The following is a 21,433-nucleotide window of genomic DNA, read 5'->3' on the forward strand; positions in this document are numbered from 1 at the left end:
GCCATGAACAGCGTCGGGGAGGCCTGCACCGACATGAAGCGCGAGTACGACCAGTGCTTCAACCGCTGGTTCGCCGACAAGTTCCTCAAGGGCGACGGCTCCGGCGACCCCTGCACCGCCCTCTTCCGGCGCTACCAGCAGTGCGTGCAGGTGGGCGGCGGGGCGGCGCCTCCGCGGCCGTCCTCCCCCGGGTCCTCCCCGGCCTGGCCGGGCTTCCTCGCGCGGCGTCGGGCGACCCCAAGAGCACCGCCCCGTCCCGCCGCGCGCGGCCCCGACCCCCGGCCCCCGAGAGAGCGTCGAGGGCCCGGGCAGGGCGGGGCGGGAGGGGCCCCGGGCCTCCCCTGAGCGCGCTGCCGGCTGCGGCCCGAGGCCAGATGCAGGTGGAAAGCCAGGCGAAGACGACTCCGGCCCCAGCCGGTCCTCTGGTCCTCTTCGGGGCGCCGGGGAAACTGCCACTCCCGCAGGGCTAGGGCGGGACACACGGAGGGCTTCACTCGCTAGGACTCCTCCGTGGGCCTGTTTGGAGCATTGCACCCCAGCCGTACACGCATGTCGCTTTTGGGGAGAGCGAGAACGGGCCCGGCCCGGGCACCTCCATTTCATTCCAGCAGCCTCTGGTGGGGCTGGAGAGGCCAGGCCGAGGGAGGGCGCTGGCTTGGCTTGGCTTGGCTGGCCTCGGATGCCGTTGATCCGGTTCTCCATGGCGTTTCGTGTGGTCCCCCGGCACCGCCAGGAATTGACTAGCCCTGGGGGTGTTACTTGTTAGTTCTACGCTTGTTGCCGACCCTCAGCGTCGCCTGGTGTAGCCTAAGAAAACAAAACCAAACCCAAACCGAACCGAACAACTTTCCTCTGGGTAGTTCTAGGGAGAAAAGTCAGACTTGCTAAAGGTCACAGCTGCCTTGCAACCCTAAACTCTAAATTCCATTTAGATGGAAACTTGGGTCTCTCGGCAGAAGTGCTACTGTTTAAATTTCACTTCTCAGTTCTAGGCGATTCCTTCAGGGCTCCTTCCTGATTTCCCTTTCCTGTGCAATGGACCCCTGATAGGTGTTAGAATAGTATGGGATTTGACTCACGGTTAGGGAATTCTACTTCGGTTTAACTTTACTGTTGTACTGTGTTTTTGTTGTTGCCACACCCGGTGGCGGCGCTCAGGGGTTATTCCTGGCTCTGCGCTCAGAAATCACTCCTGGCAGGCTCAGGGAACCATATGGGATGCCGGGGTTCGAACCACCGTCCATCCTGGATCGACTGCATGCGAGGCAAACGCCCTGTTATGTTTTATTTACAAATTTTGCTCTTTGGGCTTCAGAATTCTTGATAAAGTATTCTTTTCCCTCTCGTCAGAAAGCCATCAAGGAAAAGGAGATTCCCATCGAAGGACTGGAGTTTATGGGCAATGGCAAAGAAAAATCGGAAGGCTCCTCTTGATCTCCACAGGCACCGTAAAATCGGACTCCTCTGCGGAACTCTGGATTTCCTCACCCAAGATTTCGAAGCCACGGTGGTGATGAGGCACTTAGGAGGAGTTGCTTTTTCTCCTCCTTGATCTTTTCCTTGTACTCGTCGAAGATGATGGCTGTCATTGGTTTGGGACGATTCTCACTGCTTAGGCACCTTGGAAACTCAGTAAGAGCAAGCGGAATGAATGCTTTGTGATTATGGCTGCAGTAACTGGGCCTGGGACCATCTTTGAATGTACCCATACGCATAACGCTACGCTGGTTAGCTGCCAAGGACCCTACGGGTAATAATCAGCTGGAGCCTTGACCCGGGAAGTGATAGCTTGGGACCCACCTATTCTCAGGGAGCTAAATGGTCTGAAAGCAGATGGCCACAGCAGTTGCTATCGATACTCGGGTACTCTTTAACGGTTAATACGGCTGACCTGACGGGACTGTTTTAGCCCACAGGAAGGCAGCTTTTATTTAACCCAGTTCCTTCCTTTATACGCGGTATCAAGAGCTCAGATCAACATGGCGAAAGTTACAGTCAACACCCATTTTCTAGCTCAGGGTCCTTCAGTATTTGGCTCCTTGAAGCAGCTATGGAGGAAGCCAACGAACTATTTCTTGGGCTTTACAGATTGTAAACAGCTGCTGTTGGCCAGTTTTCAGCTCCAGGCAATGATTTAAGTCAAAACCGGTGCCATCAATTGCAGAATGCTGCACCTGGGTTAATGGGGAGAGGAAGAATCGTACTCAGTTCACCTCCTGTATCCAGCCTGCCCTGCCCTGCCCTTACAATCATGAGGATGGAATAAACATTTATTTTCTAGCATTACTTGCCCCTGGAACTCAGTGTATTTTGTAAAAAACAAAAAAAACAAAAAAAAACTTATTACCCTGTAACTATTCCATTTATCTATTTCCTTGAAACATTTTATTTACTATTGAGTTTTGGGTCACACCCTGATGCTCCGGGGTTACTCCTAGCTGTGCACTCAGAAATTACTCCTGGCTTTGGACCATTTTAGACTCAGGTAGTATAGTCGTGCAACAATTAGAAACTTACGATTTCTGAGATTTTTGTTTGGCGGGGAGCAGGGCAGTCACACAGGCGATGCTTGGGAATTACTCCTGGCTCAGTGCTCGGGTGACCGACCATATGGGATTTCAGGGATCACAGTGGGCTGGCTATGTACAAGGCTGTACTACGGCTCTGGATCTAGAACTCATTTTTTTTTTTTTTTTTGGTTTTTGGGCCACACCTGGCAGCACTCATGGGGTTACTCCTGGCTCTGTGCTCAGAAATCACTCCTGACAGACTAGTGGACCATATGGGATGCCGGGATTCGAACCAATGCTGGTCTTGGATCGGCAGCTTGAAAAGCAAATGCCAAACCGGTAGGCCCAGAACTCCTGATTTCTGAATTCACTCCCCGGGCTGAGGTGGCTGTGTGCAGGGCCTGGGCTCCCAGTCCGCCTCCATACAACCTGCAACCACCATCTGGTGTAATCCTGGAGGTCCCCAGTACCTCCTAGAATGTTCAGAAACCAACCAAATCGAGAAGATAACGTTTTCGGAGTAAGGCACCCAAAATAGCCTGTTTTGGGGTCCAACCTGGCGGTTGGGACCCTTGTGGTACTGGGCATTTAACGTAGGACTCTCACACACAAAGCTTGCATCTAAACCCATTAGTGGTCTGGACCTTGAATAGCTTCTTGAAAATGTTCATAATGACACTAAGTCGAAAGAGGCAAAGGTTGCCATACTTCAGTGTCCTGTTCCTTCCAGTTAAGTTATGGCTTAAGTTACCATGTGTCCGAGTGAGTATAAAGCTTCACTTCTAAGGGATCACTAAGACCTTGCAATTGCTGGAACCTTACTATGGAACTGGTAGTGCACTGAGAATACCTGCGTCGAGCCAACCACATATGTTGTTTTTCTTAATAGTCAAAGGAAAAAACATTCTTTTTAATTACCTTACTGGGGTAGGGCTTGAGCCATACCCAGTTGTATTTGGGGGGCCATGGAGGATACCAGGGATTGAGCAAACATGGGCCGCCTGAACATAAAGCATAGGTATCAGCCTTGTGAGCTTGCTTAGTCATGGTCACCTTGTTCTAGGTAGCCAGGATCAAACCCAGGGGATCATGTATTTGAACTGTCTGCTCTACTCGAGTCATAACCTCAGCGTGTTGTTTTTCTCTGTTGCTCATGCTTTTAGGAGGTTAGAGGTATTTCTGGCCACGCCACGTTGTGGCCCTGGGACCAGGCAGCACTGGGGATTGAGCCCCTGCTCCCACAGATAAAGCACGCACTTGTACCCAGAGCTATCCTGCCAGACCTCCTCATACTATTGCTTTAGTTCCTATTTGTTGAATGAAACTTATATGTAAGGGGAAAGAGAATAAACATGTTCAAGAGAGGGGCCAGAGAGAGAATACAGCGGTAGGGCGTTTGCCTTGCATGTAGAAGGACGGTGGTTCAAATCCCAGCATCTCATACGGTCCACTGAGCCTACTGAGGGTGTTTCTGAGCATACAGCCAGTAGCCCGAGTGCTACTGGGTATGACCCCCCCCAAAAAAAACCAAAAACATGTTCAAAAGGACAAAGGCTTGGAGATCCTTTCATATTTTTTGGCCACACCCACTGACACTCAGGGGTCACTCCCAGCCATGTGCTCCGAAATTGCTCCTGACTTGGGGGACAATATGGGACACCGGGGGTTCGACTACGGTCCGTCCTAGGTTAAAGCGCTCAAGGCAGACATCTTTACTGCTTGCGCCACTGCTCCAGCCCCTCCATACTATTTTTTGACTTGACCATCCTCAATGAGGATAAGCTAGCTACTTCGAAAGCTTTTTTAGGGAGGGCAGCCCCATCTGGTAGTGCTCAGGGCACAATATGGGGTACTGGGAACTGAACCTGAGCTAACTACATTGCAAGACAAATGTCCCACCTGCGCCTTCTTTCTCCCAAGATTTCTGACCCTTCTAGCCTTTGAGGAAAATGATCCGACCACAGGGATATTCCATAGCAAGCACTAGCCAAGCACTCGGGCGTGTCTCATGTGGCCAAGCTAATACTCAGCATTGAAAACCAATCCCAGCGGAAAGGGAATCCAACGGGAAAGTGGGACCTGAGAATCGCAGGTGTCTCCAAGAGGGAACTGTCCAGGTGCAGGCGTGGCCCACTCCCAAGCCCTTTCAAGGATCAGTCCCAGTATTGCTTGAGCCTCACCTTGCTTGCTCCGTTTCAGTCCAGGAGGTGTTTGTTTTGTCTTTCTAACAATAAACACCATTATTTAGTGGCCCAAGTGTTTGCACTTCGGGTGGGTAAGATGCTTACTGACCCAGGTTTGAGCCCCAGCAGCCTGAGATGTGCTCCCTGAGCACAGAACAAGGAGTAAGCCTTGAGAACAGACAGGCGTGCCTAGAAACAAAAACCATTTTTTCAAGACTTATCTTGCTCTGAGACAGTGCAAAGCCCAGACTCAGTTTTTGGCTGTGAACGAGTTGCACCAACTGGAACTGAAGGGAAAATACCACCAAAGAACAAAACTGCCAGCTTGTGACCAACCTAAGGTTTATTTAAGCCACCCCCAGCTGGAAGCAGAGGAATGGGAGGTGGGAAATTGGTCATCGGTGAAATGGGGTCCCATACGCATTCCTGGTCCGTGTGGAGATTGGTCCAAACAAGTGATGTGGTGCCCGGCCTGGGCGCTGGTTCTCACGTCTTAGTCCTCTTCGTAGCCGGTTGGCAGGGGGTTCAGGTGCGAATTATGGAACAGGGTGTGATTACCATCTCCCCAGGGAAAGGGCTGCAAAATAAAGGTGGCGGTTAGGAGATCCCAGCAACTATCACAGCAGGAGTACGGTCATGAACGGCTAGACTAGAGGTTTAGTGACAAGCGGGGAAATACAAACAAAAATGAAATCATTGTTCAATAACTGGCATTTCCCAGCCTTTTTCGAGACTTTGCTCCTTCCAGACCTTAAAGTAGGACTGCAAAAAAGAAAAAGCAAATTCAGGGGCCAGAGCACTAGCACAGTAGGTAGGGCATTTGCCTTGCAAGCAACCAGCCCATGTTCGATCCCCGGCATCCCATACAGTCCTCCGAGCCTGCCAAGAGTGATGCCTGGGTGCAGAACCAGAAGTCAGCCCTGAGTGCCGCCAGGTGTGGCCCAAAGCCAAAAAAGAGGGAAAGAAAAAAGCAATTCACATTTGTTATTATGTCCTAATAAATAGCAATGTAGGTGCTGTGTTTATGAAAGTGATTAACATACATGTAACAGAAGAGGTGGGCATGGGGCATAGAGAATGTTCTGGGGTGGAGAGAGTACATTTGGGAGGAGATATGCCTTGCACATGGCTGTTCCAGGCTTGATCCCTGGTATCCCATATAGTCCTTTGAACCTGCCAAAGCCAGGAGTTAAGTCCTGACCAACTCGAAATATAGCCCCAAACACAAAACAAAACAAATAAAAGGGGGGGGGGAGAATTCTGGGCTCCATTCCAGGCCTATACTTTATCTAGACTGGAGGTTACGACCTACCCTGTCCTCAACTATTTCACATACATGACTTCTGACAAGCCTTGCTCTGTCTGTCAATGCTTGCAGCTCGAGGTCATGCAGTCCTCTGGGGACCTTGGTCAGTACTCTGAGACTTGGGAGCTGGGGTTCAACTTGGCCTCTTGTGGATAGCGATAACACTAATGGACATTCTCCTATTCACCAAATGCCTCCTGCCCCCAGGCACATATGTGACCCCGCATCCAATGTACAGAGCACTGAAGTGGAGAAAGTTGCTCATACGGTGTTAACTTTACTGGGCAAGGGTAGGAGTTGAGGCTTAAAGACTCAAAAGGGGGGACTGAAGCAACAGCACAGCAGTAAGGCATTTGCCTTGCAGGTGGCCAACACAGGATGAACCCTGGTTTGAATCCCAGCATCCCATATGGTCCTCCCAGGAAAGACTTCTGAGGGCAGAGCAGGGAGTAATCCCTGAGCAGCACTGGGTGTGACCCCAAAACCAAAATAAGTAGACTCAAGGGCTTTTCTGTTTTGGGACACACTCGGTTGCGAACTAGGAACCAACCATATGAGGTGCCAGGGATTGAACCAGGGTTGGCTCAGACCTCTATATACTATCTCTAACCCCAACTAAAAAAAAAAAACCTTCAAAAACTAAGTGTCAGTGAAGTTTCTTTTGTGAAACAATTATGAAGAACCAGAAGAGACTCTTGGTAAAGCAAACTAATGGAAAATAAATGCTGATAGTTGCACCAGGGCTGACACTTAGGCACTAAGGGTGCTTGCATCTGGGCTACATCCCTGGCATCCCTTATTGGTCCCAGGAGCCCACCTGAAGTAGAGCCAGAGTAATCCGTGAACACTGCCGGGTGTTACCTACATCAAATGGCCCAAGAATGAAAACAAAAGGGACCACGGAGGCCAGAGAAATTGTACCGAGTGTCAGGTGCTTTGCCTTGCGGCAACTCACTTCACCCCTGTTACGCCAGGAAAGATCCCTGAGCAGGGTCAGAGGTAAGCAGGTGTGTCCCTCCAAAAAACAACAACATGGGCTGGAGCGATAGCACAGCAGTAGGGCGTTTGCCTTGCACCTGGCCAACACAGGACAGACTCCGGTTTGATTCCCAGCATCCCACAGGGTCCCCGGAGCCTGCCAGGAGTGACCCTGAGCGCTGCCCTGTGACCCGGAAACCAAGCCAAACACAAAAAGGGGTGGGGGAGGGGTAGGCTCAAAAGGCTGCAGAACATGCCAGTCTGGGGTCTGAGTTCTAGCCCCACACTACGCAAGCACCAAGATGTTCGTATTCATTGTCTGCTGCAAGGCAGAACATAATAGTAACTAGACCTCTAGTCCGTGAAAGTAAAGTCAAACTAAAAGAAAGCTGAGGAGACAACCAGTGTAGAGGCCTGGGGGGCAAGGGGGGAACGTTTTCAGCCCCTTCTATCGCCTATAAAGCCCTGCCGGATGCACAAGCCTGAGGAAAGTGCTGCACGCCGAAGCAACCTGCAAGCAAGCCCTGCCCTTCTAGAAGGACACAGACAGACCGAGCGAGGCGAGTTCTCCCTCGGACGCTGTGTCAGAAGGGCCGCCTGGGAGGGGTGCCTCAGTTTCCCTCGTCGAAAGCCAGGCACAACGAGGGGCCGGAGAGAGCGGCAGCATGGAGAGGAGGCATTCGCGATGCATGCAGAAGCCCCCGATGGCCTCCCGGAGCCTGCCGGGAGGGACCCCGAAATAGACGAGAAGCAGACTGCGCTGGCGGCGTACCTTGGAGCGGATGCGGAGGTGCGGGTAGGCGACGAACTCGGGGCGCTCGTGCTCGGCGTGCTGCGACTTGAGGAAGACGTTGAGCATGCTCACGGCCACGCCGGGCAGCGCCACGAAGAAGGTGAGCGCCTTCCACAGGCGCGCTGAGGGGGAGGGCGGGCGGCGTCAGGCCCCGCCAAGGTCACGGCCCGCCCGCCCGCCCGCCCGCCCTCGCCCCAGCCCCGCCCCAGCCCCGCGCCGCACCTGAGCCCTCCTCGCCGTGCGCGTGGCTCGCCAGCGAGCGCCCCAGCTGCGGGGCGGCGCGGCTCTGCAGCCGAGACAGCAGGGACGCAGCCGAGGCAGCCATCTTGGTCCTGCACCAAGCGGGGCCGGAAGCGGAAGTCGCGAGGCCCGCGGAGGGGGCGGGACGGCCGCCGCCAGGGACGTACCGATTGGGCGAGCGGCGCTCGCAGCCGCGGAGCGTGCGCAGTAGCCGCAGCCGGCGAGCATGCGCGGCAGGTCGCAGCCGCGGAGCGTGCGCAGTAACCTCCGCGCCGACCCGAGTTTGTCCCTGCCGCCGCCGCCGCCGCGGCGGAGCCCAGGGAGCATGCGCAGTGCGGCTCCGCAGAGGCCCGGACGCTCCCTGCTAGCTCCTAGCTCGCCACTTTGGTGCCAAGCGCCCCGGCTTCTGGATGGACGTTTTTCCCCTTCCTTGCAAGCCCTAGGCCTCCACGAGCGAGCATCCCGTTAGGACGCACACCGCCCTCTCTGGGAATGCGGCTCCCTGCTGCTATGCCTGTGCATTCTCTCCCAGACCACTGCCCCTTCTCCTCCCACCTAGGTGGAGGCTGGCTGGGTGTCGGTTGCTCCTGGCTCTGTTTCTCCTCCTGGAGTGTCTAGAGGCGCTGGGATGCCGAGGGCCTTGTCGCTGCAGCATCCCCAGGCCCTGGGATCGTGCCAACACGTAGTAAGTGCTCAGTGCCAAAAGGACTGGGTGAATGGATGGATGGATGGATGGATGGATGGGTGGGTGGGTGGTTGAGTGGGTGGATGAATAGGTGTAGATGGATGGAGATGGACGGATGGCAAGAATGAAGACCCAGTAATGAGAAACAGCCCCCCCGGAATAGGTTTCAGAAAGGGTCATCAGACTCCTGATTCAACAGCCTCCACTTTTGAAATCCTGCGCAATCAAAAACGGACTTGTAAGGGGCAAGAGAGACAAGTTCAGCGAGGAAGGCGCTTGCCTCGAGACAGCTTGACGTGCACTGAGCCACCCACCCAGATTCAGTCTCTGGCTTCCCAGATGGTCCTGAGCACGTTTGGGGGTGACCCTCCCAAAACACGCCAAAAGTTAAAAAATATATCATAATAGCAAGCCGCAAGATTTTTCTCACCAGACAACCCTGAACCGCTCCTTATTTCACTCCAGGCCTGGGATGAACTTGTGTTCTGCATGCTGGAAGCAGGAATTGGATCCCCAAAACCACTGGGTTCTCCTCCAAGCAAGCACTCCTGAAGCATCGCTTGGGTGTGGCCCAAACTCCAGAAGGAAAGAAAGGAGCCCAGAAAGGCCTCCAGACGGACCATCCCTCCCACTCTGACACTCGACCCTCCCGCCTGTCCTTATCTCTCTCCATCACTCTCTGCACCATCTGCTGTATGAAATATTTATTTATTTACGGCCGCCTCTCCTCACTGAGCACCAGGGCGCGGGCACTGTGTTTCTTTCACTAACTCGCCTGACCCCAGCACGGAGAAACACTGGCTGAAGCCCACATTAATCTTCAGAAATCGCTCCTGCCTTGGGGGATCATATGGAACGCTGGGGGGGTCGAACCTTGGTCCGTCCTAGGCTAGCGCGCACAAGGCAGACGCCTTACGCCCTGTGCCACCGCTCCGGCCCCATGAAGCCCGCATTAATCTTAACTGTGATTCCATTGGACTAGCTGTCATCCCCACCATTTCTTTGTTTTGTTTTATTCTCCCTGTTTTTATTTTCATAGGAGGAAATGGAGATTCTGAAACGAACAGAAAATTGCCCAAGATTATAATGCTTTAGAGAAGGGATAATTTGGGGGTCAAGCTAGTTCCTTTCTTTTCTTGGGATTTTTGTTTTGTGTCAGGCCATACATGACAGTAATATTCAGGGGTGCATGGGGTACCAAGTGATGCCAGAGCATGCAAAACACATATTCCAGCTCTGTCTCCCCAGACTTTCCCATCTCTTGCTTTATTTTGTTTGGGGGGGGGGGGGGCGTAGTGTTACAAATTCTTATTCTCAGGGCTGACTCCTGGTTCTGCACTAAAGGATTCATTCCTGGTGGAGCTCTGGGGACCATATGGGATGGCAGGGATCAAACTTGGTTCTACACTGCACCATCTCTTCAACTCAAATCAGTGTTAGGTTTTGGTTTTTTTTTTTTTTTTTTTTTTTTTTTGTTTGTTTTTTGGGTCACACCCGGGAGTGCCCAGGGGTTACTCCTGGCTTCATGCTCAGAAATCGCTCCTGGCAGGCTCGGGGGACCATATGGGATGCCACAAGGGATTCGAACCGATGACCTTCTGCATGAAAGGCAAACGCCTTACCCTCCATGCTATCTCTCCAGCCCTTTTTTTTTTTTTTTTTTTTTTTTGATGTGTGGGTATATGTGTGTGTGTTTGGGCTATACATGATGCTGTTCAGTGGTTCCTGACTCTGTGCTCAGAAACGCTCCTGACGGGCTTGGGAGACCATATGGGATGCCGAGGATTGAACCCAGGTTGGCTACATCGAAGGCAAATGCCCTACTGCTGTTCTATTGTCCTGACCAGGTTTTTTGTTTGTTTGGTTGGTTTTTGTCTTGGAGCCACACCCAGCAGGGCTCAGGGGTTACTCCCGGTTAGCTCTGTGTTCAGAAATTACTCTTGAGGGGGTCGGAGTGATAGCACAGTGAGTAGGGCATTTGCCTTGCATGCTGCCAACCTGGGACAAACCCAGATGGACCCAGGTTCAATTCCCAGCATCCTGTATGGTCCCAAGAGCCTGCCAGGAGTGATTTCTGAGCGCAGTCTGGTGGGACCCCTGAGCACCACCGGGTGTGGCCCAAAACAAAACAAAACTTGTAAAAATGTTTAGTTGTTGAGCCACACTTAGTAGTGTTCAGGGCTGACTCCTGACTCTGTGCTTAAGGAACACTCCTGAAGGATCCCAGGGAACCGTGTACAGTGCCAGAGATTAAATTCTAATTGGCTGTGTCAAGGCAAGTGCCTCACCTGCTATATATTCTCTCCAGTCCACAGCAACGTAATTTCTGATTACAATTAAGGGGCCACAAGTGCTGGGAATCCAACCCAGGGCCAAATCAAACCCAACTGTGGATTTGGGCGGCGGTGGGGAGTCTCAAAGGCTGAAGGGTAGTGCAACAGGTTAGGCACTTGCTTTGCCAATATGGGCCAACTTGGTTCAATGCCCAGCACTGCATGTGGTTCCTGGGCCTCTCCAAGAGTGTTCCCTGAGCAGAGTCAGGAGTCACCCCTGAACACCTCTTGAGTGGCCCCAAACTCCCACTGTCACAGAAAGCAGAAAAGAAAAGATAGGGCTGGAGTGATAGCACTGTGGGGAGGGCATTTGCCTTGCATGTGACAAACCCGGGTTTGATCCTTGGTATTTCATATCCCATGGTCCCCCGAGCCTGTTAGGAGTCAATTTTTTTGTGTGTGCCACACCTAGTGGCACTTGGGTTACTTCTGGTTCTGTGCTCAGAAATCACTCCTGGGGGCCCGGGGAGATTTGCCTTGCAAGCAGCCGATCTAGGCCCTAAGGTGGTTGGTTCGAATCCCGGTGTCCCATATGGTCCCCCGTGCCTGCCAGGAGCTATTTCTGAGCAGACAGCCAGGAGTAACCCCTGAGCATCGCCGGGTGTAGCCCAAAAACAAAAACAGAAATCACTCCTGGCAGGCTTGGGGAACCATATGGGATGCCAAGGATTGAACCCTGGCACATCCCGGGTTGACTTTGTGCAAGGCAAACACCCTACTGCTGTGCTATCACTCCAGCCCTTCAACTGGTGGAGGCCAGTCACAGGAGTGCTCTCTAATGCCCACTTTCCTTGAAACAGTGAGGGGTGCACATCTCAACACTGTGGATGGAAGGGGGAGGCAGTGGAGTGAGCCAAGTGGGGTGCTGCCTTGCCCAGGCCAGGGTTTGCTCAGGGAGAGTTTTTCTGAGGATCAGCCCATCCTTCTAATGCATTTCCCCCAGCAAAGAGCATCTCCTGTTTCTGATCAAGAAAACTTTATCCGGGGCTGGAGAGAGAGCACAGTGGAAAGGACCTTTATTTGCCTTCCATGCGGCCAACCTGGGTTCGCTTCTTAAGCACCACCAGCAGGAGTGATTCCTGAGCGCAGAGCTCAGTAATGCCTGAGCACTGCCCGGTGTGGCCCAAAGACCAAATAAATAAGTAAATAAGACAGATTTGTCTGCCAAGCACCAGTTCCAAGGCAAAAAAGACTGAGGCATTTTTCCAGTGGTGCCACAGAGCGTAGACACCCTGGTGGAGCACTCAGTCTGGAGGCTGCGACAGACCAGGACACTCATCACCACCCATGTGGGTCGGAGGAACGGCCTTCTGGGTCTAGGCATCAAGTTCAAGTCCAGCATTTGCTACTTGGCTCTGGAGACTGGGATGTGTCATTCTTTAGTATCTGTCCAAACCTTCTTGTGTTTGGAAAGGGAAAGATTTCAAGTCCCGGGGCCCTGGGGAAAAAGCAGGAACTTCAGCTGGGTGTGTCTTCGGGGTGCTGGGCATCTGAGAATTGGAGTTGTAGGGGCTGGAGTGAAAGCACAGCAGTAGGGCGTTTGCCTTGCATGCAACCAGCGAGAGAGGGGGGGAGAGAGAGAGAAGAGAAAAGTTTTTTGTTTCAAAAACTCAAGCATCCACAGTGCCTGGTTACTAGTGGTTCTCTTATTACTACCATGACAAGGGGAGGGTTTACAGAGTTTAAAGAAAGCATTGAGGGTTGGGGCCAGAGCTGTGGCACAAGTGGTAAGACATCTGCCTTGCATGCTCTCACCTAGGATGGGCTGTGGTTCGATCCCACTGGCCTCCCATATGGTTCCAATCTAGGGTGATTCTGAGCGCATAGCCAGAAGTCATCCCTGAGCATCATCGGGTGTGGCCCAAAATCTAAAAAAAAGAAAGAAAGTTGAGGGTCATATGACCTGGACTTTGGTGGGACAGCCAGAAAAGACTTCTGTAGGGGTAAACTCTAGACCATGATATCCCTTTATAAATAGGAATAGATGGGGCCGGAGAGATAGCACGGAGGTAAGGCGTTTGCCTTTCATGCAGATGGTCATTGGTTCGAATCCCAGCATCCCATATGGTCCCCTGAGCCTGCCAGAAGCAATTTCTGAGCATAGAGCCAAGAGTAATCCCTGAGTGCTTCCGGGTGTGACCCCCCCAAAAAGATAATAAATAAATAGGAATAGAAAATTATCCTTATATGAATGAGTCTGAGACAAGTTGAAGTTGGTGGAAGACAGGGAGATCTTGTCAGGCAGACGTCACCACAGAGAAAAGATGTGGGTATTGTACCCAGAATTCCAAACAACCTGGAGGCATTTATTATTCTTGTCACCAGCCTCCCAGACCTTCCCCAAACTGCCTTGCCAGATTGTCTGTTGTTTGTTTTTAGGCCACACTCAGTGGTGCTCAGGGGCTACTCCTGGCAGGGTTGGGGGACTATCTGGGATTCCAGGGATCGAACCCAGGTAGAATGCATGCAGAGCAAATGCCCTCTCTGTTTTGCTATCACTTGCCCCCATAGTATCTTTCTGGTTTTGGATTGAATGGTTGACCTTGGGCATGGTTCTCGACCCCTCAGAACCTGGATGGCCGTGTGAAGCTGGGGTTTGACCTTCCGGAACCCCAAGTCCTTCGATCTGTCTCCCTTGCCTGGCTCTGCCTCTTTGATTGGACAGATCTCACCCCCTTCTGTCCGTCAGTTTCTGGACCCTGTTAATATCGTATTCAACTCAACCAGGTGTTTATTTTATTTGGTTTATTTTTGGTTTTGAGACCACACCCAGAGATGTACAGGGGTTACTCCTGTTTCTGCGCTCAGGAATTACTCCTGACGGTTGGGGGATAGGAATGGAACCGGGTTTGGCCACATGAGAAGCAGCTTTCCTCTCAGCTCCCCCTGTCACTCCGGTTCCTAGCAACTGTTTTTATTTTGAGGCCATGCTCAGAGGTGCTCAGGGCTCTGTGCTCAGGGCTCTTGGTGCCAGGGTCTATCCAGGTCAGCGGCACGCCAGACCAGCAGCTGCATAACCACTGTCCTCTCTCCTGCCCCGTATCATTATGAATCATCTATGTAACATGAAATCAAAATCAAAACGAAGCCTATAACCATAAAGCCATTAGCCCTCACTCACAAACCTGGCCACAAAACATGACGAAATGTCTATCCCTGTTTTTGTAAAAACAAAACAAAACAAACAGAAAAGTGCTGTGAGGATTATACTCAAGTTACTGGGAGCGATGCAGGAGTTTCGATTACAAAGAAAATATAATTTTTGCGTAACAAGAACCTGAAGCTTTTTTCTTTTCTTCTATTCTTTCTTTTTCCTCTAAACTTTGGGCCCCACCCGGCAGCTCTCTCTCCTGGTTCTGCACTCAGAACCTGCTCCTGGCAGGCTCAGGGGAACATATGAGATGCCAGGGATCGAACCCGGCCTATCCGTGCAGGGCAAACGTCTTACCACTGTGCTATCACTCCTGCCCTGCCCGAGCCTGAAGCTTTTTATTCTTTCTCTCCAAAGCAGCTTGTGAAGCTGCGGCAGCCTGGGACCCGCTGCTGCTTCTGCCCCTTCTCAGCCCTTTGGCCCGGCTCCGCCCGCAGTACCGCTCGCGTCCTGAGGGTGGCAGGCGCCCCCTGGCCTGGCCCGCGACCTTCACCGTGGCGGTGGGTCTGGGGTCCGGGGGTCCCCCCTGGGGGAAGGGAGGAGGGGTCCGCAGAGGGCGAGGGCCTGCCCAGCCCGGCTTCGGTCTGAGCCTGGAAGGAGCAAACTGGACTTCCTGGAGAGTGAGGGTCGCCTCCGGGCCACTGCCCACCCCCAGCTCCAGTCCCTTGGGGTCTGGCAAAGGGGAGAGAGATCAGAGATCAGGAGGCCACCTAGACACAGAGACAGAGAGACAGACAGAAACAGACAGAAACAGGCACAGAGGGGAGAGACAGATATACAGACAGACAAGCAGACACAGAGAGGAGAGATAGAGACAGAGAATAACAGAACAGAGACAAAGATAGAGGCATGGGCCAGAGAGATAGCATGGAGGTAAGACATTTGCCTTGCATGCAGAAGGTTGGTGGTTCGAATCCCAGCATCCCATAGGGTCCCCCAAGCCTGCCAGGAGCGAGATTTCTGAGCGTAGAGCCAGGAGGAACCTCTGAGCGCTGCTGGGTGTGACCCCAAACAAACAAAAAGATAGAGATAGAGAGAGGAAATAGAGACAGAGACAGAAACAGAGAGGAGAAAGAGAGAACACGAGAACAGCCCTAAAGTCTTCACAGCTCATAGGGCAGGTGCCAGAGAGACAGCTGCCAACCGGTTTTGATCCCCAGTTCCCCGTGGGGTCCCCAAGCCCGGCCTGGAAAGATCCCTTAGCACAGCTGGGTGTGGCCAAAACCAACCAACCTGAACGCAGGAGCAATAGTCCAGCAGAGAGGCTGCTTGCCTTGCATGCCGCTGACCTGAGCTCAATCCCCCGCATCCCATCCCATGAGGTCTCCCCGGAGCACCGCCGGGAGTGATCCCTGAGTACTGCCAGGTGTGGCCCCAAACTAAAAAGAGCGCTGCCCTTAGCACGTGACTGACCATTCCCACCTCTGAAACTCAGAACTTGGCCCCTGGACACTTGTGCAGGGCCCCTGAGTCAAACCCCTCGGGCCTCCCCTGCCCCCAGTAGCCCATGTGCCAAGGTACATCAAAGTGTGTGCTGTGTGTGAGGTCAGGTTTAGATCTTAGCCTCACACATGACAGGCACCAAGGCCCCGATAGCTCCTTCGATCTGAGTTGGGAGGTTGTTTTTAAAAAAACTTTATTTACTTATTGATTGATTGGTTGGTTTTGGGGCCACATCTGGCAACACTCAGGGGTTCCTCCTGGCTCTGTGCTCAGAAATCGCCCCTGGCAGGCTGGGGCCCATGTGGGATACTGGGAATCGATCCGGATCCCTACTGCTGTGCTATCTCTCCGGCCCAGTTGGGAGGTTTTTGCTAAGTGTCTCTACTTGCTGGAGAGGCCAGAGTGGCTGAGCCCAGAGGCCTCCCTGACCCTCTGGTTGTGTGTGTGTGTGTGTGTGTGTGTGTGTGTGTGTGTGTGTGTCCAAGTCATTCAGCTCCTCTCTCTGACCCTTATTAACCATTAATACTAATAGCCTCCACGGCCCATCTGACTGCAGTGCAGCCTTCAGCCCACATGATCTCTCAGAAGCCTCCCAAGAACCCAGGAGGAGCTCAGGTCCTCATTCTCCATTGAGGAAAAGGAGCAGAGAGAAATCAAAACTGGCAGGTCTGTTGCCAGTCCAAGTCCACCAAGCCCACCTCAGGGCCTGCTTTCAACCGTCCCTGCTTGTTATCTCCCTGAATGATCGTAGAACATCATTCTAATAATCATCACCATGGAACTGGAAATCAAGTCTCTCTTTCTCTCTCTCTCTCTCTCTCTCTCTCTCTCTCTCTCTCTCTCTCTCTCTCTCTCACACACACACACACACACACACACACACACACACAGAACCAAGTCTCTCCCTACCCTCTTCCCTAGCCACCCACTTTTTGGTTGTTTGTTTTTTGGTGGTGCTCAGGGTTTTTTTGTTTTGTTTTGTTTCTTTTTTTTGTTTTTGGGTCACACCCGGCATCAATCAGGGGTTCCTCCTGGCTCTACACTCTGAAATCACTCCTGGCAAGCTCGAAGGACTATATGGGATGCCGGGATTTGAACCACTGTCCTGCATGCAAGGCAAATGCTCTACCTCCATGTTATCTCTCCGGCCCCAGGGGTTATTCTTTTTATATTTTAAATTTATTTGGTTTTGGGGCCACGCCTGGTGATGCTCAGGGGTTACTACTGGGTCTGCGCTCAGAAATCGCTCCTGCAGGCTCTGGAAACCACATGGGATACTGGGAATCAAACCCGGGTCTGTCCCAGGTCAGCTGCATGCGAGGCAAATGTACCACCGCTGTGCCATCTCTCCAGCACCTCAGGGGTTATTCTTGGTTCTGCACTCAGGAATCACTCCTGGCAGGCTTGGGGGACCATATAGGTTGCTGGGGATCGAACCCCCTATCAGCCAAGTGCCATATAGGTTGCTGGGGATCGAACCCCCTATCAGCCAAGTGCAGGGCAAAAACCCTCCCTGCTGTGCTCTGCTCTGGCCCCCCACTTTTACTTGTAAAAAGGTCCCCTAAGAAGTGTTCAGAGAATTCTTCAGAGTTTGGGGCTAGAGAGAGAGCGCAGTGGTAGGGCGTTTGCCTTGCATGTGGCCAACGTGGGACAGACCCAGGTTCAAATCCCAGCATCCCACATGGTCCCCTGAGCCTGCCAGAAGTGATTCTGAGTGCAGAGCAAGGAGTAACCTCTGTGTGCTGCCGGTTGTGACCAAAAAACCAAAAAAAATTCTTCAGAGGGGTGCCTGGTTTTACAGCCTCTCACACACTCCCCTCCGTCTCTGTCCAACGCAAAAAGTTTTCTAGCAGTGGCTGTGATTTCTCGTCTCTGTCTCCTCCAATTAGCTTGTGGACCTGTCCATGTCACAGCCACCCACTTTCTGGGTCAGCCATGCAGGCCTTTTCCCCAAGCAGTGTGTCGTGTGGTCACAGCTTCAGCCTGGCTGGCTCCAGCTGTCCCGGTCCCTTTACCCCTCCTGTCTCTTCCACCCAAATCTCTCTGCTCCTTCCTGGCCTCCCGAGCCGGGCTGCATCACTCTGGGCATGTGACACTGTCCTCATGTGATGCTCTTGTCTCCCTGACCCACCCTTGACTCTGCACCCCAAGTAACAGACAACTATTTGGAGGTACCACTTGGCATTGATTTAGGGGGCCTTGAAATGGCACCATCATCCACCCAGTTCCTAAGAGTCTTCAAGAGTCTTTCTAGTTTCCTGGGGCTGGAGCGATAGCGCAGTGGGGAGGGTGTTTGCTTTGCACACGACTGACCTGGGTTTGATCCCCTACATGGTTCCCTGAGCCTGCCAGGAATAATATTTTTGGTTTTTGTTTGTTTGTTTGTTTGTTTGTTTTGGTCACACCTGGCAGCACTCAGGAGTTACTTCTGGCTCTGCACTCAGAAATCACTCCTGGAAGGCTCGGGGACAATACGGGATGCCAGGGATCAAACCTGGGTCTGTCCTGGCTCATCTGCATGCAAGGCAAATGCTCTACCACTGTGCTATCAGTGATTTCTGAGCTCAGGAGTAACCCCTGAGCACCACTGGGTGTGGCCCAAACCCCCTTCCCTACAAAAAAAGTCTGATTCTCTTCTCATCTGTCTTCACTTCCAAGCAGCCTCCCAAAGTGAATTATGCCTGAAGAAGTTCTCTGGAAACTTATCTTCTGCCGCGCTGGACGTTGCGTGCCCACCATGCTCTCCCCAGACCTTAAAGATGCCTCGGATTGATCCCTCACTGCTGCCCCCTTGCTGGTCTGTTGCAGGCAGTGTAGACTTTCCCACATGGCCTCTCTGCCACTCCTCAGTGTCTGTTCCTTTGCAGTGTGGCTTCGGGGCCAACCCTGGCACCACTCGGAGCTGCGCCGGGGGCAGCGAGTGGTGCCCAGAAATGATGCTTGGAAGGCTACCGGTTCCGGGTATCCCACCCCAGACCTGCCCACAACTTTATGTGCTGCAGAGATACAGCCGAAATCCCACTCCTCTTTGTGGCAGGCTCCAGAGTAATAATCCTGATTGTTCTAGGAAAAAAGTTCTTTTTTGGTTTTCTTTTTGGCCATTCCTGGAAGACTTTAGGGCTACTTCTGGTGCTGTGCTCAGAAATTATTCCTGGCAGGCTCAGGAACCCTATGGGATGCTGGGGATTGAACCCAGGATGGCCGCATGCAAGGTAAATGCCCTCCCTGCTGTGCTATCGTTCTGGCCCCCCAAAAAACATATATTTTGGTTTTGCTTTTGGGCCACATCCAGCAAGGCTCAGGGCTTCCTCCTAACTGTGCTCAGGGATCACTCCTGGCATGGCTCAGAGAATCAGATGGGATGCCAAGGATCAAACCTGAGTCAGCCATATACAAAGCAAACAATCTACTCCAGTCCCCTTAGTGAATTTTCTTGCATATTTGTTTGTTTAGTTTTTGGGACACACCCAAAAACTCAGGGATAGTGCTCAGGGGATACTCCTGGCTCTATGCTCAGAAACTGCTCCTAGCAGGCTTGGGGGACCCTATGGGATGCCCATCAAACCTAGGTCTGCCCCAGTCAGCCACATGCAAGGCAAACACCCTACCACTGTCCTAAAACTCAGGCCCCTGTTTGGCTGTTAGGCTGCATCCAGCAGTGCTCAGGGATTGCTCCTGGATCTGTGCTCAGAAATGTCTTCTGGTAGGCTCAGGGAACCATATGGGATGCTGGGGATTGAACCTGGGTAGGCCATGTGCCAGGAAAATGCTCTCCCTGCTGTGCTGTTCACTCCGATGCCTGAGAAATCTTTTATACCGAAGATTTTACTATTGTTCTACTGTTCTTCTGGTGCCAAAGAAAGCCTGTCTGTAGTAACAGACTTAGCAGGAAATTGGAGAGAAAGGTCCCCCATGGGCCCAGGCTTGGGAGAGATTGTTGATTGGTGGGTTGTGTTCCTAGGCCTAAACTCAGACAGGTCTCTTGCTCCCCCCACTTCACCCCTAACTTACTTCCACACATAACATTGGGATTTTTTTGTTTTTGGTTTTGTTTTTTTTTGGTTTTTGGGTCACACCCGGTGGCATTCAGGGATCTCTCCTGGCTCTGTGCTCAGAATTCGCTCCTGGCAGGCTCTAGGGACCATACAGGATGACAGGGATAGAACCTGGGTCCGTGCAAGGCAAATGCCCTACCACAGCACATAGCTTTGATCTTGACTCTTTGTAACCCAGAGTGACGTTGGCAGGTTGGAACAAATGACTGGGGGCTGTAGTCTATTCAGACCCCACTGTGGTGAAGACTTCTCCGTCTTATGTCAGACTTGGGCTTCTGTTCAAGTTCATGGACACTCAGCAGAATTGCCCTCAACTGTACAACAGGAGTAGTTAAGTGTTCCAGAATGTTCCTGCTCTGTCTTTTTGTGTTTTTTTTTTTTTGTTTTTGGTTTTGGTTTTGGTTTTTGGGCCACACCCAGCGGTGCTCAGGGGTTCCTCCTGGCTGTCTGTTCAGAAATAGCTCCTGGCAGGCACGGGGGACCATATGGGACACTGGGATTCGAACCAACCACCTAAGGTCCTAGATCGGATGCTTGCAAGGCAAACACCGCTGTGCTATCTCTCCGGGCCCTCCTGCTCTGTCTGGAACCTGGGAGATGGCTCAAAACTTTGGTGCAGGGATTTGATCCCCCACAACCACCACCACATGATCCTCCCGAGCACCAAGGCAGGAGTTGCCAATGAGTACTGTTGGGAGTGACCGAAACAAAACAGAAAACAAATTCCAGGTCAGAGTGAACCCTGGTTTAGCTTTTTCCGTCTTCTCCTTTGTGACAACCCAGCAGTATCTGCTTTCTCTAATTCCTGGAGCAAGACGGCGTCATTTCTTCCTCAGGGTCTCTGCAGCTGCTGAGCACTGTATGTGGAGTCGCTTTCCTCACTTGCCATGGTCAAGAGTCTGGCCGAAGTGGTAGCATAAAGGTAGGGCATTTGCTTTGCCCACGGCCAATTCAGGATGGACTCGGGTTCGATCCCTGGCATCCCATCTGGTTTCCCAAGCTGCCAAGAGCGATTTCTTTTTTTTTTTTTTTTTTTTTTGGTTTTTGGGCCACACCCGGCAGTGCTCAGGGGTTACTCCTGGCTGTCTGCTCAGAAATAGCTCCTGGCAGGCACGGGGGACCATATGGGACACCGGGATTCGAACCAACCAACACCTTGGGTGCTGGATCGGCTGCTTGCAAGGCAAACACCGCTGTGCTATCTCTCTGGGCCCAAGAGCGATTTCTTACAACAGAGCCAGGAGGACCCCCTGAGTGCCGCTGAGTGTGCCCCCCCCCCCAATAAAAAGGTTATTTTCCAGGATTTGAGAGCTAGCACAGTGGATCAGGAGTGATCCCTGGTGTAGAGCCAGGAGCAACACCTGAGCACTATCAGGGGTGCCCCTCTTCCCACAAAAAGAAGCAAAATTAGTACCTGAGTATGATTGTTTTTTCCCTATACCTGTAGATGTGTCTTGGGTACCAGGGAACACACATGGGACCCCAAGCACACAGAACGGGCTCTTCACCACTGAGTTTCATTCTGAGCTAAACATGCTGGTTTTTTGGGGGGCTTATTTCTTTGTTTTTGTTGTGGAAACACACCTGGCCGTGCCCAGAGGCTACTCCTAGCTCGTTGCTGTGGGTTACTTCTGGGAGTGCTCAAGGGACCATGTACTGCCGGGAGCTGCACATGCAAAGTTGTCCTCACTTTATTTATTTATTTATTTATTTATTTATTTACTTGTTTTTGGTCCCTACTCGGCAGATTTCAGGG

General features: G+C 52.3%; 2 protein-coding genes across 2 annotated transcripts; one reads left to right on the forward strand and one right to left on the reverse strand.

Moving 5' to 3' along the window:
• The first annotated feature begins 3 nt into the window (after positions 1-3).
• Positions 4-1,644, forward strand: TRIAP1 (TP53 regulated inhibitor of apoptosis 1). The gene is made up of 2 exons (XM_049767882.1): positions 4-150; positions 1,351-1,644. The coding sequence occupies exons 1-2, from the start codon at positions 4-6 to the stop codon at positions 1,432-1,434; spliced, it is 231 nt and encodes a 76-aa protein (XP_049623839.1). The 3' UTR covers positions 1,435-1,644.
• Positions 1,645-5,021: 3,377 nt separating this feature from the next.
• LOC126000749 (cytochrome c oxidase subunit 6A1, mitochondrial) lies at positions 5,022-8,141 on the reverse strand. The gene is made up of 3 exons (XM_049767881.1): positions 7,993-8,141; positions 7,750-7,892; positions 5,022-5,270 (listed from the first exon to the last, which is right to left on the reverse strand). Exons 1-3 carry the CDS (start codon positions 8,093-8,095, stop codon positions 5,187-5,189), a joined length of 330 nt encoding a protein of 109 aa, XP_049623838.1. The 5' UTR covers positions 8,096-8,141; the 3' UTR covers positions 5,022-5,186.
• Positions 8,142-21,433: the final 13,292 nt, after the last annotated feature.

Source organism: Suncus etruscus, chromosome 2 (assembly GCF_024139225.1).
Source record: "Suncus etruscus isolate mSunEtr1 chromosome 2, mSunEtr1.pri.cur, whole genome shotgun sequence".
NCBI lineage: Eukaryota > Metazoa > Chordata > Mammalia > Eulipotyphla > Soricidae > Suncus > Suncus etruscus.

Excerpts from the sequence above, each read along its gene's own strand:
- LOC126000749 (XM_049767881.1), bottom strand. The coding sequence starts at position 8,095 with ATGGCTGCCTCGGCTGCGTCCCTGCTGTCTCGGCTGCAGAGCCGCGCC. Across the intron at positions 7,893-7,992 it reads GCACGGCGAGGAGGGCTCAG|CGCGCCTGTGGAAGGCGCTC; the intron begins GTGCGGCGCGGG and ends CCTCCCCCTCAG. Across the intron at positions 5,271-7,749 it reads ACCTCCGCATCCGCTCCAAG|CCCTTTCCCTGGGGAGATGG; the intron begins GTACGCCGCCAG and ends TTTATTTTGCAG.
- TRIAP1 (XM_049767882.1), top strand. The coding sequence starts at position 4 with ATGAACAGCGTCGGGGAGGCCTGCACCGACATGAAGCGCGAGTACGAC. Across the intron at positions 151-1,350 it reads GCTACCAGCAGTGCGTGCAG|AAAGCCATCAAGGAAAAGGA; the intron begins GTGGGCGGCGGG and ends CCCTCTCGTCAG.